General features: G+C 43.4%; 1 protein-coding gene across 4 annotated transcripts in view; it reads left to right on the top strand.

The window, feature by feature from the left end:
- Positions 1-27025, top strand: part of ECT2L (epithelial cell transforming 2 like) — a 65599-nt gene that overhangs the window by 21642 nt on the left and 16932 nt on the right. For 2 of the 4 annotated variants that reach the window (XM_066605497.1, XM_066605500.1), the window contains exons 10-20: positions 226-354; positions 11902-11994; positions 13101-13286; positions 13401-13504; positions 13961-14083; positions 18812-18901; positions 20550-20764; positions 22090-22237; positions 22581-22654; positions 24612-24768; positions 25589-25654. In XM_066605497.1, the coding sequence (XP_066461594.1) occupies positions 226-354; positions 11902-11994; positions 13101-13286; positions 13401-13504; positions 13961-14083; positions 18812-18901; positions 20550-20764; positions 22090-22237; positions 22581-22654; positions 24612-24768; positions 25589-25654 (1385 nt within the window). Of the gene's footprint in view, positions 1-225; positions 355-11901; positions 11995-13100; positions 13287-13400; positions 13505-13960; positions 14084-18811; positions 18902-20549; positions 20765-22089; positions 22238-22580; positions 22655-24611; positions 24769-25588; positions 25655-27025 lie in introns of those variants that run through there. The other 2 variants (XM_066605501.1, XM_066605498.1) reach the window with 2 other exon arrangements.

The following is a 27025-nucleotide window of genomic DNA, read 5'->3' as shown; positions in this document are numbered from 1 at the left end:
ACACTGATATGCCAAACGTCATGGACAGGAAGTAATACTGTGTAGGACTCCCTCTAGCCTGGCGTAGTGCAGCAACTAGATGTGGCATTGATTCCATAAGTGGACGGAAGACGTATGGAGGGATGTTGAGTCATGCCTTCTTGATAGTCACCCACAGCTCTATGGTATTTGCAGAGCGTATTTATGATAAAGTTTTAATTATTTCTTTGTGATTTCTATTTCCAGGTATAAGAATCTGTTCTCAAAGTGTTCTGAGTTCTGACATTAGGAACTTTTGGGAAAAACTAGGGAGCTGCGTGCAGGCAGAAAACAATGGTGGCCATATTGACATATTTGTTCCACTGGCAGCTTCAGGTATGACAGAATCAATAGGACCATTATATAGTTATTAATATTGGTAATATTTCTGAATCTGCAAATCAAGGTCCTCAGTGAACTACGTATGGCCCAAGAAATAATAACAAGACCTCAGTAATGTGTGATGAGGGTAGGTACTCACAAGTACAGTAAGTGCTTACACAAGACAACATATACTTATACTGTACATGCACTCACATTGTGGATCACAAGAGCATTGCTTTTGGAAAAATTATACTACAGATGTAGCAGAGCTTAACTTGGGATTTATCACGTTATGATACTGTAGGGGGTCTTTCAAGGGAGACCACTGCTGATGTTGCCCGGGTCCGAATCAATATATCCGGTTAGCGAGTACTCGGAGAAGACATAAAATGACACCACATGCAGTGTAGTGTAATCAGAATGAATTCTACTTTATTGAAGCAAACACATCAGATTATATAGACCATAGACCATCGCCCATGCAGGAGGCGGTTATTTTACAGTCAGCATATTATTGCATAAACACATTCTTTCTTAATGAACTATTGTTTCGAAACTTAGAGACAGAACATCATGTTAGTCTAGCACAGATGTCCGTGGTCCGCTGCATCCAGTTACAGGAGATAAGCAAGACCTTAAGAAGCTCAGAGAAATCAGTTCTCAACCAGCTGGTTCCTGTCTCCACTAACCAAAGCATACTTTGTTTTTCAACTATTTATTCTTATTTTGATAGCTTAGCAACAAAATTAACCCCTTACATAATCCCCCATTTGGACATGGAGTCAAGGCAAGCAGGACTCCTAGTCCATAAACATGTACTTCATATTGGCGCAGAGAAAGCTTTTTTCAGTACATTTGGTGACACATGAGATTACAATTTTTATAGCTATATACATGCATAATAAAATCATCACAACTTGTAATATACTTTGTAGGATCCCCATAAACCAACCTCCTAACCCCGAGAACCAATTTGCAGGATTGAGGAAACTAAACCACCCCTGATCTTTATCTTGTTTTATGCTGGCAGCTATTTTCCCTAAGTTATTGATTTTTTGGTGTATGGATTCTGAGTGATCAGAGAGGTTAAAACAACACATCCCCTCAAATTCCTCACATCCGTGGTTTAGCGCAAGTAGCAAGTAATCTATGGTGGCCCTGTTCTGTAGGGCTGCTTTTCTAACTCCCTGTATATCTAATAGAAGAAGATCTAAAGCCTGAGATGTGGCATTCAGACCTTTTACCATATCACATGCTAGGCCATTAATTACTCTTGCGTTATATTGGGCCAGCCCGGGAACACCCACAATACTGACAGCAAGTGCCGTGTGTTTCTGACAGTAAAGTGGGTGGTCCTTCACACTTGCTATCTAGCCCCTTCACCTCCCGTCTTCGTCTATTCATGGATCCCGGACTGTTAGGTTTTTGGTACATTAGTATACTTAGTCTGGACAATTCACGGGGTCCACCTGAAATATTACCAGGGATGTATGTATAAGTCAAGTTGCCGCAGGACAGGACCCATCCTAACGGCAGCTTGACATGTCTAAAATGACTGGGACTTCGGACCGTGTAGTTGCAGAGCATAGGGGTCTGTATTCTCCTGCATTGCTCCTTTTGTACGGTTACAGAGTATCTGGGAATCATTAGTTACTGTATGCCCTGGCGCACACCCTCCAATATACCTTTTATCACATGTGAAGTCATAACACACCTCAGGCGGAGCAACATTCCTTACCTGAAACCGAGTCATATTTGACCAAAGTGTGTGTTCGATGGCATCGCAATGGGGACAATATTCATATACATAAAGGAAGGTATTTTCTTGAACAACATTACCATCTCCCACATCACTATCATTATGCACTATTGAATATATATCGCGAAGTGTTTTTACAGGAGTGGGGACAGACAGTAGACAAGTCCGCAAAATATCTTCCCCACTCCGAAGGTTGGGCATACACATGTGGGAAATATTTAATACATCTTTTGCGAGGTATTCCCACATATTGGGGTGTTCTTCTGCCCATCCAGTCCATCTTCTTTCAATATGGATTGTTGATGGGGGTGCATCCCGATAAAAGGACAGTCCAAGAGGACAAACTGCAGATATCAGGGTCAAAGTACCCAGTATTGCCCACCCTGGCATAAGTGCCGCATCCCACCCTGGTCTCCTGACCGCAACCCTCCCTTTCATTCAGTGACAGGCTTGGGCACTTTCTTGCAGTGGGAGGCGTGAATCCAAGTGGCTTTTCCTTCGAGTTTAACTGAAGTGGGAGTGGTCAGCAGCACTTGATATGGTCCGTCAAAGCGAGGTTCCAAAGCCTTTCTCACGTGTCTTTTTACGACCACCTAATCTCCAGGCTGCAAGAAGTGAGTTCCTTCTAGGTTATCAGGGTCTGGAATTGAAGAAAACACTAGATCGTGTGTTATTTTCAGCTTACGGCACAGTTCTTGTACATATTCAGTAACTTTATCACATCCTTGCTAAGAGCCTGTGGATGGTACAGGCCTAATCTTGGCACTGAGCCAAACAGTACTTCATATGGAGAAAGTCCTGTCTTTTGATTGGGGGTGGTACGTACAGAGTAAAGGGCCATCGGGAGACACTCTGGCCATGGCTTCCCTGTCTCAGCCATGGCTTTTTGTAACTTCAATTTCAGGGTACCATTTAGTCTCTCAACTTTCCCTGAACTTTGTGGATGGTAGGGGGTGTGGAAAGCTTGCTCTACCCCCAAAGCAGCCATTACCTGCTGCATTATTTCACCAGTGAAGTGAGTTCCTCTGTCACTTTCAATTGTTTCTGGCACCCCAAATCTACACACCAATTCCATCACCAGTTTCTTGGCGGTGGCTTGAGCGGTGGCACTCCCCACTGCGTAAGCCTCAGACCACCCAGAGAAGAGGTCCATGCAGATGAGCACGTACTCATACCTTCCTGACCTGGGCAGTTGGATGTAGTCTATCTGTAGTCTCTGAAAGGGGTACAAGGGCCGAGGTGTACATTTCTTAGGAGTTTTGACAACCTGCCCTGGGTTGTGTAGTGCACACACTTCACATGCCCTGACATATGCCTTTGCCATCCTGTCAAACCCTGGAGCATACCAAACCTTGTCCACAAGAGCTACCATGGCATTGCAAGAGGCGTGGACCTTTCCATGGGCTAGTGACGCCAAACTAGGATAGGCAGCAGCCGGTAAACACACTCTCTCTCTCATCATCCACACATCCTTTACTTTCTCCCCTCCTGCCATGGCCCATCTCTCCTCTTCCCTTCTGGTGGGCTTCAGTACCACCTCGGTAGAATTGGCTAAAAAAGAAAGGCCGACAGGTACCCCGGTGTCCTCCTTAGGCAGGCAGGATCTTTGCCGGGTACTAACCCTGCACACTCGGTCCTTTTTGTCCAGCAGGGCTGCAGCCTTGGCTGCTCTATCGGCCTTCTCGTTGCCCTTGCTCTCCATGGACTGACCCTGGGTGTGTGCTTAAACTTTTACTATACCTACCTGTTCTGGTAACATGATAGCTTCCATTAGTGAACTTACAGCTTTTCCATTCTTGATCGGCTTGCCTTGAGCTGTGAGGAAGCTCCGCGCGTGCCAGATAGGCCCATAGTCATGTGCCACACCAAACGCGTACCTGGAGTCAGTGTAGATGTTGGCAGTTACGCCCTCGGCTAGTTTACAGGCTTCAGTCAAAGCGCACAGTTCCGCTTCTTGTGCTGACACAAGTGGGGACAGTGGTTGACTTACCAGTACCTCATGCAGAGTTACTACAGCAAATCCTGTCACGAAACCGCCTTTCTCATTCAGGTATCTAGATCCATCCACAAACATTTCAAGGTGGGGGTTTAGGAGGGGGTTTGTCAGTGACATGTGCGAACCCAGCTGTCTCCTGCTCCATGAGCGCTGCACAATCATGCTGGTGTTCTGTGTCAAAGGCCTCCTCCTCATCAGTCAGGGAATTTGCAAAAAGCTGATCCCCTGTACTTACTCCCCCATTTGAATCAGTGTCACCTAATGGTAATAAGGTGGCCGGATTCAAAGTGGTACAACGTTGAAATGAGATATTGGATGAAGAGTGTACCACAAGTTCCATTTTAATCTGTCTAGCAAGAGACAGATGTCTACGGCTTACCTGGGTCAGAATTCCATGTACATCATGGGGTGTCAGAACCACCAGAGGGTAGTCTAGGACTACCTCAGAGGCTTTCTCAAGTAGTGTTTGTACTGCCAGAACTGCTCTTACACAGGAGGGTGAACCCCTGGCTACTGCGTCAAGATGTGCACTGTAGTATGCTACAGGGCGCTTTTTGTCTCCATGCTCTTGTGTGAGGACGGCAGTAGCATGTCCTGCCACCTCAGTCACGAACATTTGAAAGGGTTTGTCATAGTCTGGCAGGCCCAGTGCCGGAGCACTGGTAATCTGTATTTTCAGCTGATGGAAAGCTGACTCGGCTTCCGGGGTCAAAGCAAATGGCTTAGAACCCAGGCAGTCGTACAGAGGCTGCATGGTCATGGAGGCAGAGCGAATCCACAGCCGACAATATGAAACTAACCCCAGAAATGTCCGCAACTGAGCATGGGAGGTAGGGAGTAGCATGTCCTCCACCACCTTGGTACATTCTGGCGTGAGGTGTTTTGTACCAGGACCTAGGCAGTGACCAGGAAACACAACATGAGATTTGCAAAACTGCAATTTGTCTTTACTGGCTTTACACCCGCTATCTATGCATATAGACCTGTCCGGTGCACAGAGCAGTAAGTCATCAACATACTGTAGGAGGGCCACTCTGGGCGGGGCAGCCCAAGCGTCAAGCACTAACATCATACATCTGGTAAACTGATTGGGGCTATTCTGCACCCCTTGAGGTAGAACGGTCCAGCAATACTGTTTCCCTCGGAACGTGAATGCAAACAGATACTGGCAGTCAGGGTGCAATGGAACAGAAAAGAAGGCGTTAGCAAGGTCCAACACTGTATACCAGCAAGTTCCGTAAGGTATAGTTGACAACAAAGTATGCTGGTTGGGAAACCTACGGTGTTTCTAAAACAGTTACTTTGTTAATTTCTCTTAAATCGTGAACCATACGGTAGGTGTCGGGCTCGTCTTCTTCCCTTTCTTTTTCACTGGGAAGAGTGGCGTGTTAGCGGAGGAGACACAAGGTTTTAAAGCATTTAAGGCACATAACTCTGTGACGGTGGAGGCTATTGCATCTTCTTGTGCCATGGCAAGAGGATACTGGCGAATCATGGGGGCTTTTTCCCCATCTTTGAGGTACACCATGACCGGGGGTACTTGGAGACGCCCCAAGTCTGTCTTCCCCCTTGCCCATAGAGTCTCTGGAACTGCTGAAAGAACCTGTGCATCTTCTGGGGTTAACATATAGACAGCACAAGAAGGAGGCAGAGTGACCAAGTCTGCTGCCATGAGACAGAATACCTGGTGGTCGGCCGCAGTGGTGCTGACATGAGCCTCACCCGAAGGGTGAAGCTGTATGCAGCACCCCAGGGGTCCCATCACTTCAGTTCCCATGATGCAATCCCCAGCAGGTGACACCAGGAAGCGAGTGAGGACTCGTGACCCTTGAAAGCAGACTTCCACGGGCTCCGTCTCTCTCATCGGGGTGGGATCGCCAGAAATACCAAATGCCACATGTAAAGTGTCAGATAATGGCAGCTGAAGGTCCTGGACTTTCTTTCTACTTATACAAGACTTAGTAGCCCCAGTGTCTATCAAAAAGGGCACCTCCTCCCCCGCTAAAGCTGGAGGTTGAAAAACCTGTATTCCACATTCAGCCGCTGCCATAAGGGCTATGGGGGCAGGATTGCCGGACCTTCATTGATAATTTACATAACCTCCTGGGGCTGGCGGAGGTGGTGGCATGTCTGGTGGCTGGGGTGTGGCGACGGGCGGTTGCTGATTTCGCGGGCGTTTAGGGGCTCTACAGTTGCGTGCCAGGTGACCGGGTTTCCCGCAATTGAAGCATTTACGGGTCTCTCTGTTGGGGCCGGTCACTTATGCGTACTCGGTCACCATTCGTGGTATAATTTTTAACAGCCACACCACTGGATCGTTTATCATCCATGGCGAAGCCCACCGCTTTCTTGTAAAGGTCGCGAGGCTTGGCCTGATGCCAATCAGGGGTGCAAGCTTTGATTTTGTCGGCCAGGCTCTTTTCTATGCCTTGCATAAAGGCTTCCGTGAACAAGGTGTCATGTATGTTATCAGGACAATTTTGTAGATTCATGTCTCTAGCACACTGTTCTAGCCGCCCATAATAACAGTCAATAGTCTCATTTTTCTCTTTCTTACAGGTGGTTAAGGCTACCTGTCTGTCTCTTGATTGTTTTTCTAGCCAGGGACTTAAGTGGTCTAGGAATGCTCTGCCGCTGTCAAGGGTGCGTGTATCCCGTGGCGGCCTGTCCAGTTTACAATGGGTGGAAATGTTAGCATATAACCCATCAGGATATTTAGTGCGCATTAGACAGTCCATGTCTGTCCCCGCGGCATTGTAATTTTTCTGTATTACTTCTATTTTTCTACGGAAGGCTGCTGGTTCAGTCTCAGGGTCTGGTAACTGTTGGCATAAGGCCATTTGGTCCGTGACTGACCAGGGATGCCATGACGAGACAGTTTTAGTCTGTTCAGTCTGTGTAAAGGAGGGGGGGGCGCTCCCCCTGCAGCTCCTTCTTCAGCAGTAGTAACATCTACGTTAGCCGTGACACCTTTTCCCGTGGTAGTTGTGGAGGTTACGGGGAACATTTGGTGGGTAACATTAGAAGGGGGCCTATTGCCGGGGACACATTATCCGCGGGGTCTGGGGCCCCCACAAGCAAGACAATCTTCCCGATAGCAGGGATTCTGCTGCCCACATCTGGGACAATCCCAAGCCGGACCCCTGAAAGGATTATTGTCCGGTGCTGGGGGAGCCGTAGAAGATGCGGGAGTTGGGTAGGCAGGTGGAAGCTCTTCTGCAAGGTTTGGATAAAGACCCGTAGGAATTGACGGGGTTGGTGGACGGGCCAGAGGACAATAAACAACTATGCCTTCCCTGGCCTCAGTGTCCCAGTGTTCGTCTTGGGCTTTCCTAGATAAGTCTATTATGGCCTCGATACCTTTTTCCAGCTTTAAGTCACGTAGCATTTTCGCATTTTTATCTTTAAATTGGGACCAAAATTCATAATTGAAGGTTCCTGCCTTTTTAAGTCCTATTTGTCTGTATATCTTATAGGCTTGTTTACTGATATCCTCCCCCTCCCTCTCTCTTATTATTTCGATAGGGGTAAGATAGGTTTTAGACTGTTCTGCCCCCATCTTAATATGCTCACTATTCTTCACTAAGTATTCAGGACACTATATCACACAGTACTTTTTAGGAGGACACACAGTCTTCCTTGTCCTGGAATAGTTTTACAGCGTCTTCCAGCAATCACATAGATTACTTCGGAGGGTTCAGGGGAGACCACACTTCGCCTCTCAGGGAACTTTTGGTGATATAACAAAGCCAACAAAAACAGATAATTGCCAGCGTGATACAAACAATCAGTACAGAAACTTCAAGAATTCCCTCAGGCAACATGGCATAAAACAACAGGGTATGACTTCTTCCGTCTATTACAGTTTTATGAACATCATACGTTAAAACATGGCGGAGTATTCTTAAAAATACATGCAGCGACTAACCTTCTGTCAACAATGAGCCCAAAGCCAGGGGAACCCAGAATCAAAGTGGCAAGTCAAGGGCCTACCTTTCACTGGTGATTTTTGGAGTCTGGGGTCCCGTGATCCTGGTCCCGTGGCGTTGGCAGTTGGCATCGTCCGATATCAGCTGCAGATAAAGAATAAACTCCGCCCCACGTTGGGCGCCAAGTAAACAGTAGGGGGTCTTTCAAGGGAGACCACTGCTGATGTTGCCCGGGTCCGAATCAATATATCCAGTCAGCGAGTACTCGGAGAAGACATAAAATGACACCACAAGCAGTGTAGTGTAATCAGAATGAATTCTACTTTATTGAAGCAAACACATCAGATTATATAGACCATAGACCATCGCCCATGCAGGAGGCGGTTATCTTACAGTCAGCATATTATTGCATAAACACATTCTTTCTTAACGAACTATTGTTTCAAAACTTAGAGACAGAACATCCTGTTAGTCTAGCACAGATGTCCGTGGTCCGCTGCGTCCAGTTACAGGAGATAAGCAAGACCTTGAGAAGCTCAGAGAAATCAGTTCTCAACCAGCTGGTTCCTGTCTCCACTAACCAAAGCATACTTTGTTTTTCAACTATTTATTCTTATTTTGATAGCTTAGCAACAAAATTAACCCCTTACAATACCTTTCTGTGCCACAGTTTCTCTACCCTCCCAACAATGGGTTTTGTTGTGTTAAAATAACAGTACAATAGTTTTTAATGGCTTAAGATAAGGTAACTTGTTGCAGAAAGGTAAAATACAAGTTAAACTTTGCTATTTTGGTATATGGTGCTCCCTGGCATATCGACGTATTGATTCATTTTATGGCCCTCTTACACAGGATGATGGTCGTTTAAAGGGCTGCACGAGCACTGATGTTTGCACAGAAAGACTTCACCGCTGGATCTCGGGCTTCTTGTCTGATTCTTACTCAGCGCTTCATCTTCTATGAGAAGCGCTGAGCGGGGATCAATAACACAGGACAAGAAACCAGCGATCCAACAATGGTTTTTAATCTGACTGAAAAGTCACCTTAATAACCTGTGAACGATTTTTTTTGCATTCACACCGAACAATTATTGCTCAAATTCGTTTGTTTGAACAAATTTTTAATGATAATTGATACGTGTAAATGGGTCTTTAGAAAGCAGGAGCTTCACATCTTCTGGCAGGTCCAGTTTTAGAGAAGACAGAGCTCCAAGTAATAAGCAGAATAGGCGCACCGTACCGTTAACCATTACATCACTACTCTAATCGCCTCACTATCCAATAACTCAAAAAGTCTCTTTGAGACATTTACTCCCTTCTTTGACTAAAGTACAGTTGCCTATGATGTATCCATGGGCTGAGGACTTGGCCACTTATTTCAAAGAGAAAATTGACAATACCCAGCAGGAAATAATGTCCAAAACCCCTAATAACTTTTCTCAACTTCCCTCCCAAACTACGTCTAGTTCACTCCCAACATTTGACCCAATGATGGCAGAAGTCATCTCCAGGCTCATTTTTTCTTCTCTCACCCTACTTCCTGCATTAGTGACCCCATTCCATCTCATCTCATCCAGTCTCTCTCCCCGGCTGTCATCGATCACCTCACTACAATATTTAACCTCTCTCTTTCTGCTGGTAACTTTCTCTCCATCTACAAACATGCAGCCATTTCCCAATTACTAAAAAATCCAACTTTTGACCCATCCTGTGCTGCCAACTACAGACATGTCTCCAATCTCCAAACTCCTGGAATACCTGGTATTCTCTCTACCTCTCTGCAAACTCTCTTTTTGACTCCTTACATTCTACAGAAACTGCCCTTAGAAAAGTGTCAAATACCTCCTAACTGTTAAATCTAATGTTGTCTATTCCCTACTGTTTCTCCTGGATCTCTCTGCATAATTTGACACTGTAGATCACCAGCTCCTTCTCAGTATGCTCCAATCAATAAACCCAAAGGACACTGCTACTTCTGTTTCTCCTCCTACCTCTCTGATGTCTCATTCAGTGTATTATTCTCAGGTTCTACTTATTCTCCCCTTTCTCTTGCTGTGGGGGTTTCTTGGGGTTTGGTCCTAGGCCACCTCCTTTTTTTTCATCTATACAGACCCAAAAGGACAAACTATCAGCTTATTTGGCATTCAGTACCATCTCTACTCTGATGACATCCCAATTATACACCTCTTCCCGAGACATAACCCTTTCACTACTATAAAATGCCAGCGATTGTCTGCTTGCTGTCTCGAACATTATGTTATCTCTCTATTTGAAACTAAATCTTTCAAAGACCGAACTTCTTGTGTTTCCACCATCTTTTTTACTTAATCCTAATGCGTGGTATCCCCATAACTCCTCAGGAGCACACCTGCTGTCTTGGGGTCATATTTGATTCTGACCTCTCTCTCTTCTTATATTCAATTGCTTATATGCTCATGTCCTCCACCGCGTTTGTGTCCTAAAAATAGTATATTACATGTTATCGTCACATTGCTATGTTCCCCCTTGCTTCACCGTCTGTACATTCTGTATCACCCCACCCCCTTTGTTTCCAAATAATTGAATATCACATGTAACGTTTGTAATTTCTGTAATTTTCACATTATTTTTGTTCCCCATGTGCCTTAAAAGAATACGATGGCACTATACAAATAAAGATTATTATTATGATGTCATCTCCACCTCAAAAACATCTCCTTATATGACAGTAGAAACAGCCGAAACTCTTATTGTTGCCTTGATTTACTCTTGGCTTGATTACTGAAACTCACTACTATCGGTCTTCCCTTCATTAACTCTCTTCTCTGTAATCCATCCTGAACACAGCAGCAAGGCTCATCTTTTTCTTTAAATACTACACTGATGGCTTCACCCTGTGCCAATCATTGTCCATCCACTATAGAATTCAACTTCAACTTCTCACCCTCATCCACAAAACACTCCACAGTGCTGCACTCTGCCCTACATATCCTCCCTTATTTCTGTCTATTGCCCTCCCATGCACTGTGTTCTGTCAATGACTAAGTTCTGCCGTAGTCTGAACCTCACACTCCCGACATCAAAACTTTTCCTTAGCTGCTCAAGTTCTCTGTAATGCACTACCCCAGGCAATCAGGATCATTCCCAACTCCAACAATTTTAAGTGTGCCCTAAAAACTCAACTTTTTAGGGAGGCATATCTCCTAATCTAACTCTTCCCCATCTATCCTGTTTCTACACTCTCCATCCAAACATGGTCACAGCATTCTCCTTACCCCATACATATGAACTCACTTAGGTAGATATTGGCTGGTGACCAGCTCACATAGCATTATTTATACCATCCTATTTATATAAGATGGCCTATCCATTGTACAGAACAAGCACTTGTTTCTCAAATGTCACCCCTTTTCCTCATAGTTTGTACGCTTTTCACGCTTAGAATTGAATATTGAAGTTGCGGACCCTTTACTTTTTCTATTTACAACCTAAGGAATGGTCGTGCCAAATTTCAGGTTTGTGCAGTACAGATGCATCTTATTAGTTACATTACATAGGGAGGGTCATTTACTTTGGTGCTTAGAATTGAATAATCAAGTTGCAACCCCTTTACTTTTCCTATTTATGACCTAAAGAATTCTCCTGTCAAATTTAAAGCTCATATGCCATCGGGAAGTTAGAGAATTAGGGGTGTGTCAGTTAGTCAGTGAGGGCTTTTGCCTTTTTAATATAGAGATGTAATGTCTGACTTTTTTTCTATGTATAACTTCTGATTTAGAGTATGGAATATTTGGAAAGGAATATGTTGGGGCTATATAAAGATATATATATTTTTTATATTACTGGTATTATTACATACATATGAAGTGTCTTCATATTTCATTTCTTGTATTTCAGAATGTGGAATGGAAATTCTTGGGCACCTTTCTCAGATTGCTGGGATCCCATTTTGTTCCCCAACTGGAATTGCTACAGGCTCCTTCAATCACAGTATGTTCAGGGCTGAGATATTCAATTATTCGTGGGATTTTAAAAGCAAACGTACCTGAAAATATTTAAATCACTTAGTTGCATAGAATGCAACTCCACAGATAAAATGTTGATGTAAAATTTGTAATACTCCATTACTTAATATCTTGGATGTTCTGTCTTCTGTTCTCCAGAGTTGAGTTCAATTTCAATATTCTTCCAGCCACAATTATGTAAAAAAATGTAAACCTAGGAAAAGATTTACATTTTCAGGGCAATTCAAAACCACCTATACATAGGAAAAAGGTCCTGTGAGTGGCTCATTAAGTGCTAGCAGTGATTGGCTGCGGTGCTGAGCCAATCACAGCATTCTCTTGCTGGAGGCGGGGTATTCAATCCACGTTACCAGGAAGAGAATGCTCTTTCAGTGCTGAGGGCGACAAGGAAGAATGGCGGTGCGCCTAGAAAACACCGAGAGGGACCGGGACGCCGCCTACGAGGTGAGTATTAAGACACCCCCAGAAAATAAGACACTGTGCCTCTTTTGGGGCAAAAATTAATATGACAGTGTCTTTTTGGAGAAAACATGGTAGTTTGGCTGAGTTATGTGCCAGTTGGGCTCTGTCTTTTTCCTCCTCTCCTGGCTAGCTGTGTATGGGGCTATAGACTTTCTGTGACTCTGCACACTGCTCCGTAAATTTCTCAGAGATGTGGATATATGGGTTCTAAGGACTTTTTTTTCCTTATCTCTGTATTTTTACACACATTTGGTGCTAGTCTAATATTTAACATCATATATAGAACCGTCATGGGATATATGTTATAGGATCCCGTGACCAGTTAGTTGTGTTCCTTGTGTTTATCTTGTATAATGAGGTCTTTGAACAATAACCATATAAAATAGTGTTTGTTTGAACATGAATTATGGCATCTGACAAGATGCATTTTAATAGAGCAATTGCATTTAAATTAGTATCCCCATCAGTGGTTCAAGAGCCCTTATTAAACCAATAGTTAAAGAGAATAGGCAGAGAAACTATTACATCTGGTCAAATCTAATTCTACAAATGTTTTGCTACTATATTCTGCTGACATAAGCATGGTATCAATAACATCAATCTCATCAGTCCTTAGTGAATGGCTGCCCGCACCCCCAAGCAGTGGATCTCCTCCATTTTCATACTTCATTGATATAAAACTGCAAGCCTGGTGTAGACTGGCTGGTGTAATGGAAGAGGCGCTGCATGCGGTCAGGAAGCAGATGAAGAAGTATCTATCTGATCTCCAGAGGAACGTCTCTGGGAGGATAATAGGTAACCAGCTTGTGGTATGAGGTCATTTCTATATGATATCAAACCTAAATGTTAATGACTGAACCCTTTCACTGGCTCTAGGCATAATGAATATACCGTTTCCTTTTTATGTAGGGCAGTTCATGTATGATTCAATTCCCATGGTAAAGGTGTTGACCAATTATGAGGTTGGTGAAGCTTTAACTGAGGCTTTGGTGGAACTTGGTAAGGAGAAAAATGTACGTAGATGAAATGAACTACCTTGTAGGGTGTGTTCCTATGGTGGGAAATGCTGCGTAATTTACACAATGCAATTAGCATTTACAGTACAAGTATTGTGAACAGTATTGTAAAATCCCATCGACATTCCAAGGACTAAATCCACAGCGTAAATTGACCTGCATTGCAAATTTTAAATCTACAGCATGTCAATTTATGCTTTGTATTATGAGGGGCTGATTCCACCTCTTTAACTGAGGAGATGATATCTGCACCAAAATGATGGGAATTTGGTGCAGATTTTCTGTTGCGGAAATTCCACATCTTTTCCGAACTATGGGAACATACCCCTAAAGCTGAGAGCTCTGTCTGTCTATCTGTGTAATTTTGGTCCCGCCAGCGTCTTTATGAGGCTGGGGTTTATGCTTTATGATATTGTAACTCTGCTGTCAGTTACTTTGCCTCATTTATTACAGGATCATCCTCTGGAGTTCCTATCTGTTTGTCTATTGAAGAAATGTAGCAAGTACAAGCAAATCAGGCATCAACTACTGATATCGGAGGGAAATACAGATGATGCACTGTCAGCATTTTTGAAGGTAAAGACAATTGTGACTAAAGGTAGACATCAACAACGGAGAACTTCTGTACAAGAACAGTTCATGAGCCACCTGATTGCTGACTCCTGTTTTGATGGCAGATATGGTATGAGTTTAGCCGATTAAAAAGACTACAATTAGTGATGTGACACTGGTTTTCCTTAACCCTTTCCAATCCACTGTCTGACCTCTGAAGACATTATAATTTAAGGCCGTACAGCTCCGATGTTGGAAGACGTCCGTCGGGGTTCTCTTACTGTATATTGCCAGCCTCTCTGCTGTCGGAGCCTATCCAACGTGTCACCTCATACAGTACTGGTTTTAGCCAGCAGATAGCGCTGTTGTATAACGGCAGAAAAAGAGTAAGACCCCTGAAGAAAACCAGGATATAAATTGGATTGGAAAGGGTTAAGGAAACCCCGATTGCGATGTCACAGCAGCTCACTTTAGTGATAATCACTTGTGATGTCACAACTGCTTAATTGTCCTGAACACATTTGTGATGTTATAATAGCTAACCCGATTCAAACACAGCATACTCCTTGACTGAAACACACTGCGATGTAACAGCAGCTTATCAGACTAAAACCTACATGTGATGTCATAGCAGGTGGCCTGATGGAAACAAAATTAAGTTACAGCAGCTTACCTGGCTTGGGCCGGTTTCAAATCTGTGTTGGCACCTCCGGTTGGAGGTTCTGTCGCAGATCTGGCACATAATACCGGAAGAAAAAGCATGCAGCGTTTTTTTCTTCCGTCCAAAAGCTGGACAGCTTTTCAGAACCCGAACAGACCCCATTATAGTCAATGGGGTCCATTTTACACTGTTTGCCCGCCCGTACAACAGAGGATCACTTGGCTTCCTTGCTGCTCCCCCGCCCCCAGCAATCAGCTGTTGTACAGGCCGCTCTGCTCTTCTGCCTCTCTACTTCTATTCTTTCCATGGTCATTATGTGAGTGAGTTGGACCACCACTTCTGCTACCTCGGGAACATCTGTGATAGCTGTGCGTTTTAGGATTGTACATTTGGCAGCTTGGAGGAATACATGCACGAAGGGCGGGATGGGTGGTTGTTTGGTCATGGCTGTCGTCTGTTGCGGTTCGACATGGAAAAGTAGGGAGAACCTGTTTACACCTAATAATATAATAATAATCTTTATTTGTATAGCGCCAACATATTCCGCAGCGCTTACATAGACAGGGGGAATACAGTAAGACAAAAGTACAAACATTACAGAACCACGGTTACATAGTAATCAGTTGATGGAAACAATAGGGGTGCGGGTTCTGCTCCAACGAGCTTACATTCTACGAATGGTGGGGTGATACAGAAGGTAAAGGGGCTGGAGATGTGCCCGGTATGGTGAAGTGGAGAGTGAGGGATGCTATACACATAGACAATGGTCAGACATTAAGCTGTGTGACGGCAGAATCGTTATGACTGCAGGGGCAGTTTATGATGGCTAGCAGGGATTGCAGTCAATAAGTCAGGGAGCATGTTATCAGGCGGAGTACAGAGGGGTTTGTTTAGGGAATGCCGTATGCCTTCTGGAAGAGGTGCGTTTTTAGAGCACGCCTGAAGTTCTGCGAGTCCTGGATTGCACGGGTAGCCTTTGGTAGTGCGTTCCAGAGGACCGGTGCTGCTCTGGAGAAGTCTTGGAGACGGGAGTGAGAAGATCGAATTAGAGGGGTCCGCAGTCTAGTTTCGTTAGCAAAGCGGAGAGCCGGGGCTGGGTGATGGATTAAAGATCAGGGAGGCGATATAGGGGGTCGCTGCGCTGTGGAGGGCTTTGTGGATGAAAGTAGCGAGTTTAAATTGAATTCTGTATTTAACGGACAGCCAGTGCAGTGACCGGCACAGGGTAGAGGCGTCCGAGTAGCAGCTGGACAGGAAGATGAGCCTGGCTGCTGCATTCAGGATGGATTGGAGATGGTAGAGTCTGGTGCAGGGGAAGCCGATCAGCAGAAAGTTGCAATAATTGAGTTGTGAGTGGATGAGGGCAACACCTATTTTTATCTTTATCATATGCCATGCCCAAAGTCTGTGCCGGGAAGGCCACATTTTGGGCACTTTGCGAGTTGGTCAGGGTTTGCTGCCATGTTTGGGATGTTAAAACCATAAATGGCATAGTGCATTATTTTGAAAAAGGACTCTCTCCATACCTCGCTCTGTACATGTTTGCGTACAGTATTGTAGCTTCGAATTCGTCCTTTTGTATGCCTTTTTTCCACTTATAAAGAGTTTATGTCTACCTGGGCCATTGAATTTGCCTCTCTTGGTTTTCTGTATTGTTGATAGCGATGGTGTTGTGTGCGTCTGCTCAATGAAGATGTCAAACTCAGTGACAATGGCTTCTTTTGCTATGTTAGTTGACCTGCTTTTACAGAAGGAAAGGGCCTGTTTAGTTTGTAAGAATTGTGTGGGAGGTAAGTGGAATTTATGCTGTAGTTCTAGTTGGGTGAGCCATCTTTGCTCTGTGTCATGCATGAAGTGGGCAACTAGGTTTGGGCCATTTGTGTGCCATGTCTTGTATACCTTGTCCCCTGCTAAAGTTGGGGGTAACCTATCTGGAGCATAATCTTAGACATGAGGAAGGGGAGGCCGTAGGCCTTTCTCAGTTCCCTTCAAGTGATTATGGTGTCTCTTAGTGCCTGGGATTTCTTTGTCTGCTGGGAGGGTTGCATAGGCTGTATGCAGGCAAGCAACTAAGTCCCAGGGTGCAGCTAAGTTGAATTCCGTTTCTCTGCAGTAATATGCATCAGTCTTCTTTATCCAGTCTACATGTGGCTGGTTAGGCAAGCTATGTTGTAGCTTCTTAGATTTGGAAAGTTTATTCTTCCCTTCTCCTTGTCCAGCATTAGCTTTTTGAGTGAGATGCAGGTTTTTTTTGTCTTCCCAGGTAAATTTAGTGAATACAAGTTTAGGTGGGTCATGTCTCGGTGTTTGAGCAGTTGGGGGATCATTTGCATTGGTTTGCATATAATAGGTTTGAGAAGCTCATCATTTTTATGAGGTGGCATCATCCCAATAGGGATAGCGGCAGGTGTAGCCATTGTCTTGGTTCTTTCTTTATTTTGTCAAATAGCGGTGGGTAGTTTAGTGTGTAGATAGAGCTTGGCGTTTTTCCTATTTTGATGCCTAAGTATAGCTTCGTGGGAGCCTATATTTATGGCCTTATACACATTTGAGTCTGTCAATCTTTTAAGTGAAGCAGCAACTGTGATGACATCACCGTCATGTGATCAGGGGTGGAGCTAAGAGCAGGTAACTAATTACATGACGGTGACCTCATCACAGGTGTTGTCAGCACATGGCTGCTTTCAGGCTCTGCATGTTTTATGCTCTAGGACATGTGAAGACGTCACTGTCATGTGATATGGGGCGGAGCATGTAACTCATACAATCACACATGGACTCACAGACAAGTGGTTGTTAGCACTGTTGTGGCCTCTGTGGATTTTGTGTGAGTGGTCTTGTTCTCAGACCCGATGGTTCACTGGATGGTGTGTATCACCAGGACACTATGCTGCCATATCTGTCTAATTCATGAATGGTAGAACACGTCTTGCCCCACAGGATTGTGCCGGTTTTGATATAAAAGGTGGAGTGTAGCACGCAAATTGATGCGTTTAGCTGTGATGGTGAAGTTCACAAGCAAGAGTAAGGTGGGAGCAAGCTTGGGTGTGGCTGTATTGTGAGCCACAAGTGGAAACCTGGCAGCATCCTGAATGTACGAGCTGTGAGAGAATCCCTAGAGTCTACAAATTGGAACTAGCCAACCCAGGATCCTACTCTACACTGATGAGGGGCAAAACCCTGAAACATCTTTCTATGTATGGATTCTGGCTTGGTTTTGAATTCCCAATCATTGGTAAGACCTGTATACAGACATTGATTTGCAGAAATGCTGCCATCCAATAGGTGGCGCTGCAGAGGAATTGTTCCATCTTCCTTATTTGCATATATCCCCCAGAGAAGCATGCATGGCCTTATAAGTCTCCTCACTCACCTTCTAGGTGCTCTCCTTAAGAAGAGACGCTACCCCTCTCAGTTAAAGTGACTGTATCGCTAATTCAGATGTCAAGTAAAGACTGTTAAGGTTTACTGCAATATGTGCTCTGTCACTTAAACCATTCACATTGTGCACTTGACAACACTATTACTATTGATGAATCACCCCTATTTTATTTATTCACATTTATTCTCATTCTTAGATATGTTGGGAAGACATACATGCTCAATACACAGTGATAGGGCCACACCATTTTCCTGCAGGTGTTTCCTAATTTCCACAGGCACAAAGAAATTGTGCAGCTTTTAATACAATTATATACTACAGGTCTTTTAAGTAAAACATTAATTTCCGCTTGCAATGAAAAATCATTTTTGGATGGGGACTTAGCAAAGAGTAACTTGGTACAAGGGGATAATCGATATTGTGGTGATCTCATAGATTGGAATTTTTGTATCTTCATCTCTAAAAGCTATAAATGGGGTTTTCTTGCAGAATACACTTATTTAATATCGATTTGATATGTCTTAATCCGAAATGTGGGGTTCTACCAATAGACCCCTATTGATCTCCAAAACGGAGAGCTGAGATAGGTGAAAATAGAGGGTTACTGAGGGTCCCAGTATCAGGTTGATGTGCCATTAATTTATTTTATAAGACCCCTTTTAATTGTTGCCTAAAGGTGAGAATAAATCTGTTGTAATGTCTTTTGCAGCAGGAAGATGATCAGGAGGTTGACCAAACCGATAAACCTCCTCAATCCCAATATCATTCTAAACTCCGATTCCAACAGCTGGCATTACTGGTAACTATTATCACTATGCTGTAGGCTGTGCACAGTTCTACATATTGACACATGATCACTAAAAACCTAATCACCTACTGGACTTTTTTTTGTTGCTTTACAAAATTGATTTGCCTCGGAAAATGAAAAAAACATTCATATTTGAAAAGGAAAGCGTGGAAACGTCTGGAATCCCCTAAGTGTCAAACTCCTAGTAATTTTCTTTTTGCTTGGAATTCCTACTGATATCTTTAAGGCTAAGTTCCCATGGGATGAAAACTCGCAGAATGTCCACAGCAGGAAATTCCGCAAGATTTTCACAGTGGAAGGCTGCTTCAAAACCCACGCCATTTGACACGGGTTTTGAAGCGGTTTTATTCTGCTGCGGAAATCTCTCCCCATGGAGAGAAGAGAGCCAGCAGCGGAAACGGCGATACAATTGACATGTCGCGGATTTGAATTCTGCGCCGCGTGTCAATTTCAGCGTGGTTTGCGGGTGGGCGAGATTTTTGCAAATCTCGTCCACTTTGCTGCTTAGTCTCAGGCTTCAGAATGCATGCTGAATTTCCGTGCGGAAAGTCCACACGGAAATACCGCCCCATGTGAATCCAGCCTAAAGTCTTTGCTGTTGTTTCAGTTACTATTCTTTTAATATGGAGAAGAGACAATTTTAGCTTTTTTCAATGCATTTAATTAACCAATTCTGGACGTTTTTAATGAAAAAATTTCTAAAGCCTGCACTTATCCTATTTCCAAGGAAAGTCCGCCGTCAGCTGCATAGCTGAATACAGCAACTGACTACAGGGATGGCTCTTTCACTGTACTATTCTGGGGACATTTTGTAATAATGCTGCTTTATACACCTGTAATAGCTTTATTTCACTCCTGCAGTTTTATCTTCTTATGTTCCTGGCTGGTTGCGCTGCTTTCAGCTTCTCTTCACAGTGCACTTTCTCCAACGGTGCCAGGTACACTATGTCATATGTACAAATGTGTGCCAGATGCAGGACAGATTTTCCCTAGCAACAGTCAGCAGCTGGATAGCTGAATGGTACGGGGCAGGCTCTGAAGAGAGATTTTGTTTATTAAAAGCATCCTAAATTTTTAAATGAAATATATTGAAAAAAAGGCTTACAATCGCCTCTTCTTTACACTAAAAAAAATGAAATGACATACTTTTTAAGAGTAATTCTAAAGCTAAGCAGGAAGCTGAGGGGTTTCAAATTCCCAGGGACTTGCCTTCAGCAGTATGCAAGCTACATACTAGAGACAGCTTTTAATCCCAGTTTTTAGGCTGTTGAAGGAAACCCAAGAAAACTATGGAGAATCTGAGATACCCCTGGTAGTGTATGTAACTAATAAGAGTAATTTACTGATTGATGTTTAAACAGTTCCATAAGTTAGGGAATGTTGTTAGGAATGAGCAGGGCATTCTTGCTACTTGATAACATTATGGTGGTTTCACATACAGGTTTTTGTGGCAGTTTTTGATGCAGTTTTTTGACTCAAAGCTAAAAGTAGATTCAAAAGATAAGGAGACTATAAAAGAAGGACTTCTACTTCTCCTTCCTGCTGGATCTACTGGAATTGCATCAAAAGCCTGTCCGTGAAACCAACCTTAATGAATCTTGATGACGTTGATAAAATAATGCATCTCTTACGTATACAGGATAAGAAGCTACAAGGAGATCCAGGAGACAAGCGTTCAAAGTTTGCTCGAGAAATTTTGACGAGCGAGAGACAATATGTCCAAATACTAGAAATAGTAAGAGATGTGTATGCTGCTCCACTGAAAGCTGCGCTGTCATCTAACCGAGCCATCCTCAGCATCGCTAATGTGCAAATCATCTTCTCTGATATCCTTGATATTTTACAGGTCAACAAGTATGTAATCTGTATATTATGCACATATACTATGGCTTAGATAGACCACACCATTGTTATGAGGCCTGTGGTGAGCGAAGCCCAGCTCCATTGGTCATAGAGCTAAATAATAAAATCACTATTGGTGGTTGCTCATTGCATATCAGGGTTGCAAAATCTCTGCAAATTCCCTGACAGACTGGGAAAAAAAATCCCCTATGTTTATGGAGCCTATGATTCGGTTTGATGCTGGTGGTGCTTGTGCAGGTTATTGATTATCATAATTTACAGTTCAAAGTAAATACTAGTAATGTGTTGATATTGGTATTCTGATATGATCACAAATTGCAATTCTAATCTTTATCAATTATTATAGTTTTTCAACATTTGTAAAAAAAAAATAATATATATATATATATGTGTGTATATATATATATATATATATATATATATATATATATATATATATATATATATATAACTGTGATTTTTGGAATCTAAAACACTCATTCCAGGCTGTAATCACATCCATTCTGCCTTTACTGATGCCCCACTTGGCTGAGCCAACGATGATATTGCACGCCTAGTAGGACCTCAATCAAGTCAGATGTGTGTGATTACAAGCTGGATTGAGTGGCTCTTCATTGGCACTAACCAGGTGACTCTTCATGTTCCATTTACACACAGTAATGCTATGTTATAACTTCTTTTTATATAGAGTACTAAAACAGGTGATTTTGATAGGAACATGTTTCCAAAGGTATCACTTAACTGTATAAGATGTAAGCAGTTTAATCTTTTAAAATCTAGTGACAGGTTCCCTTTAAAGGGGTTGTATCAAGATTTAAAGATTTACAGGACAGGGTATAAATTATCAGATTCATGGGATTCGAACCGCTAGATGTCCCACCAATCACAAGAACAGAAGTCCTGTATGTTGCTGTTCCATTCATTTCAATGGGAATGCCATTCAAGAGAAATGAATTGAATGGAAAGGTAGCACACATGCTTGGCCACCACTATATTCACAGAGGGGAACATGACACACCCGTATTATGATCTGTGGGGGTCCCAGCAGTCAAATCTCCACCAATCAGATAGTTTTTCCCTATCCTGTGCATATGGGATAACCTTAAACTTTGGCACAACTCACTGCATGAAGGTGAGGGGGATTTGGAGCTGTTCGTCAGAAAATGCTCAAAGGTGGACTTAAAATTGCTCTTCGGTTCACAGTAAAAATGTCACTTTACAGTTGCAAGAAAAAGTAAGTGAACCCTTTGAAATTACACTTCCTTATTATGTGGCATCCAATATAGCATCATATCACAATATCATTATTTATTCAGGCAGCTGTTAGATGAGTTGACGGAACGCCTTCAGGAATGGGGTCCTGCACAGTGCTTGGGTGATGTTCTTGTCAAGTTTGCATCACGGCTGAAGACCTATACAAATTTTTTCAACAATTACACAGTGATCCTTAAAACTATTGACAAGGTAAAGTTCTCTGCAGTTGTTTCACCACAGACAACCCCTTTAATATCGTATTCATTGCTCCTGACACTTCTGGCAAGCAACTGATCTTACCAGGGGAGCCAGGACTAGTCAGACGTTTGTGACCACTGCAAGGACTACAAATTAGTGACCATGAGAGAATGTTTGTTATCTACTCTTTGTCTCAACTCACTGAGGAGGTCCTAAGGCTTAATAGTGGATACAGACAGAGATGATCTTTCAAGGCCATATAGAAATGTACTTGTATATAACATTTCTGGCATGTTTACTGAATTGAATTCACTATATACAGACATATGAAATAATGATCTTTCCTTCTCCGTAGTGCAGAGAAGCCATGCCAACATTCCGAGCCTTCTTAAGAAGACATGATCAAACGGTTTTAACTAAAATGATGAGGTAAGTATTGGGACTGTGTCAGCACCTGTGAAACCCATGCATATGCCGGGCCTCAATGATCCTAAAGGGGACCCCAATCGGTGGTAGAATCAATCTGGTCCTTGTTCTTTGAAATTGATTCTATATCCACGTCTTTAAGATGTGGATACATTTGACTATGACTGCAGTAAGCCAAGTGCTTCATGCCCCTGTCTTCTGTCACACAGATAATATCATTGTGCTGTCTGCGTAATTTTGCAAGAAACTGGCTAAGGGAAAAGGACACTGTAGGGTTATGATGGAGGCAATTGAGTTGATTATTTTATTGACGGGGCACAGTGGGGCTTTAATAATTTCTCAGGAGACACAGTAGGTCCTATAAGTGACTCAGGGGTATAGTGGTGTCTAGACCTTATTAAGGGGACACAGCAGGGCCTAATTATTACTAAGGAGGCCCACGGTGACTCCATCGCCCAAGGGCCAATGTAAACCTAGAGCTGGCCCTGGGTAAGTATACTCCAGGGAATAGAGATTTGTATATGGCACTATGTACTGGTCGTCTCTAAAAGGAGACATTGTATAATGTATGGGCACCATGGGAACAAAGCAATAGGTAAACTGGACACCATAGGTAAGACAGGGTGTTATATATACAAGTAGCACTTAGTGGTCATCCATGGATCTATGTTCACTCTTATAATTCTAGGCATTAAAAGAATACTCTAGTCAAACTGATATGATGCTATTAATATATCTCCCCTGATGTAAGATGCAGAGTCCCTCTCTGGCAGGATTCACGCTGGCAAATGTATGTTATGTTTGAGAAACTCAGGCACAACTCACATCGTACAGCACATAGACATCCATCCATATGCTGGCCGATCTCCACATTGTTTTCATGGACAAGAACAGGGTGTGCAGCAATTTGGGGCCGAATGTATAGACCACACATGGATCAAATATACATAGTAAGAATAGGTGCTATGGGCCTGTTCAGACAAGTGATTCCAATTTTGGTTAGTAAAAATGGACTTTTGACATTGCCTGTGACTGTTTTTTACTCTCCATCTGTTATTTTTCTTGTATGCAAAAAATAAAATGAAGGAGGCCAATTTTTTTCTAGCATTGTTTAACACACAGATGCTACAAGAGGACATGCTGCGATTTTTTTTTTTTTTTACGTAGACCATTGGTCCATGTACAACCCTCCCCCCCCCCCCCCAAAAAAACCGCATGTTGGCATAAACCCATTGAATGTAATAGGTCAGTCAGTGTGCTTTCTGTGTGCAGTCAGTCCCAAACATGGACATCACACTGATGTGAAAATGACCCTTGTGAATACACCTTTAAAGAATGGAGTGGCAGTGACCACCTATCCATTCATTTCTATGAGACTGAAGGAGATAGTTGAGCGCAACAGTCAGCTATCTGCATAAACAGTAAATGGAGCGGGGGTCACCTATGCCCACCACCTCACTAATAGGACTTGGGGTGCAAATAATCTGGGGGTCTTAGAACAATTAAACATTTATCACCTATCCTACAGTTAGGTGATAAGTGATGTTGGTTTGATAACCCCTTTTAGGGTATGTTCACATGTAGCGGATTTGATGCAGATTTTCAACAGCAGAGAATCCGAATCAAAATCTGCCCTGTTGGTAAAGATTTTAATGCGGATCTACAGAGGACTTCACCTCCTAAATTGAAAGGATAAGATCTGCTGCGAAACCATATGACGCGGATTTTGGAGCAGATCCTCACGAAAATCTAACACACCCTAATGAAGGAGCCCAAAGTCCCTCATAAATCATTACAATGAAACATTTTCTGATGGAGACGATCGGGTTAGTAGAGTATATTAATAATGAAAACTATTATGCTAACAGCCATTCTGTCTCGATTTGTCTACCACTTTCAGTAGTACGAATTAGTAGAGGTGAACACCTATTACAATAACTCAGTGCTTCTCCATTGATAGTTTACAGGAGCTACTTCTTTTTCCATCTACCCGCTTTGAAGAATATGTCAATCTCTTGTATGCTCTCCGTCTACATACTCCTCCAGAACATTCGGATCGTAAAGACTTAAATTCTGCTATTCTGCAGCTGAAGCAATACAAGGACTATATTGGACAGGTTAGCCTTCAACATATTATATGTCATTATGATCTTAAAGGAAACTTGTTACACTCCCATAGCACCACAATCTAAGCTATGGTGCTCTTATGGAATGTGACAGGGAGCCGTGAGATGTATGTTTTATACCCACCCGCTCCCGTGATCCAGCAGTGTCCTCCTATAAAGTCGGCATGTGGTACAAAAATCGGACTCTTTTCAGAATCCTGTGCGTGCGCTCTCCTATACAAGTCTATGGCAGAGCGCCCGTACAGGACTCTGAAAAGAGTCAGATTTTCATGCCGCGCTCCAACTTCAGAGAGGGGGACAGCACTGGATCGCAGGAATGGGTAAGTATAAAAAATACATCACCGGCTCTCTGTCATGTCCCTTAACTTAGCTTATGGTGCTGTGGGGACATGACAGGTTCCCTTTAACCCCTTCAGTGGCAGGTTTATAATTGCCATGTCATGCCTCACAGGACAGGTATTTTAAAGAAGAGTCAACAATGCAATTTAATCTCGCAAGTACTTATCAAGGAATTACAAACATTTTTTTTGTAATGAGAGAATACATTATAACAATTTTGGAAAATAATTTCCAAATTTTGGAGGAAGGAGATTTTCTGGGCGTGCCACTAAAGGGGTTAAAGGAAACTTGTATAAAATGTATTTTACCATCTGTACATAACTGAAGGAGCTATTTGTAATGATCTGAGAGGGAAGGTGGGCATGAAGACTTCTACTACTTATAAGCTGCACTCCCATAAGTGATTCTATCAATTTACTAAGGAAATCATTATATTTCAACGTGTATATTAACATTGAAACGTCTTTACCAGCTGAAGGCGAGTCTGGAGAAGGACACTGAGCTGACAAGTATACAGAAGATGATTCAGGGATGCCCGGTAAGTAGTTAACAGATTAGATATTCCTTGTCAATCACTCTTGTGTCTGACTTCTTTGTGGACTACAGGTGATAAATAGCAGCAGCAGATGGAAACTTGGCTTTGGCTGGGTTCAAATCAGCCATCTTTGTCTGGTATTAACAGATCCGTATAGTTTCTTAGAATAAAGCAAAAAAACCTGGATGTCTTACTGATACAAAAAGATTGGTCAAGAAATGGTTAGTTTCTAGAGATGAGCGAGCACCAAAATGCTCGGGTGCTCGTTACTCGGAACGACCTTTTCGCGATGCTCGAGGGTTCGTTTCGAATAATGAACCCCATTGAAGTCAATGGGCGACCCGAGCATTTTTGTATTTCGCCGATGCTCGCTAAGGTTTTCATGTGTGAAAATCTGGGCAATTCAAGAAAGTGATGGGAACGACACAGCAACGGATAGGGCAGGCGAGGGGCTACGTGTTGGGCTGCATCTCAAGTTCACAGGTCCCACTATTAAGCTACAATAGCGGCAAGAGTGGGCCCCCCCCCCCCCCCCAACAACTTTTACTTCTGAAAAGCCCTCATTAGCATGGCATACCTTAGCTAAGCACCACACTACCTCCAACAAAGCACAATCACTGCCTGCATGACACTCCACTGCCACTTCTCCTGGGTTACATGCTGACCAACCGCCCCCCCTCCCCCCCACAGCGCACACCAAAGTGTCCCTGCGCAGTCTTCAGCTGCCCTCATGCCACACCACCCTCATGTCTATTTAGAAGTGTGTCTGCCATGACAAGGAACCGCAGGCACACACTGCAGAGGGGTTGGCACGGCTAGGCAGCGACCCTCTTTAAAAGTGGTGGGGCGATAGCCCACAATGCTGTACAGAAGCAATGAGAAATAGAATCCTGTGCCACCGCCATCAGGAGCTGCACACGTGGGCATAGCAATGGGGAACCTATGTGCCACACACTATTCATTCTGTCAAGGTGTCTCTGCATGCCCCAGTCAGACTGGTAATATGTACCTTAACAGTAACCGCATTGGTGGTAATGTGGTGGTGACTGCGGACCTAGTAGCGCGGTTTTATTTTGTTGGTTTTCGGAATGTGGCCAGGATTAAGTGGGCCGTGGCGGGGGGATGGTGGGGGGGCTCTCTTGTAGTGTCGGTAAAGGTGAAATTCTTGGACTGCCACCAGACGAACCAATGCAAAGGCATTTGCCAAGAATGTTTTCCCTGTTGGAGGAGGTGGGGGATGTTTTTGAGGCACTACGTGTCCTCTCCATGTGTCCGTGGTTATATGCACCTTAACAGTAACCGCGTTGGTGGGAAATGGCCTCGCCGCCATCATGTCTTTGGGAAGCCTCTGTTTCCACACCCCAGAGACATACC

This window comes from Eleutherodactylus coqui, chromosome 1 (assembly GCF_035609145.1).
Source record: "Eleutherodactylus coqui strain aEleCoq1 chromosome 1, aEleCoq1.hap1, whole genome shotgun sequence".
Lineage (NCBI taxonomy): Eukaryota > Metazoa > Chordata > Amphibia > Anura > Eleutherodactylidae > Eleutherodactylus > Eleutherodactylus coqui.
Note: the sequence above shows the minus strand (reverse complement) of the source record. Positions and strands in the feature narration are given on the sequence as shown.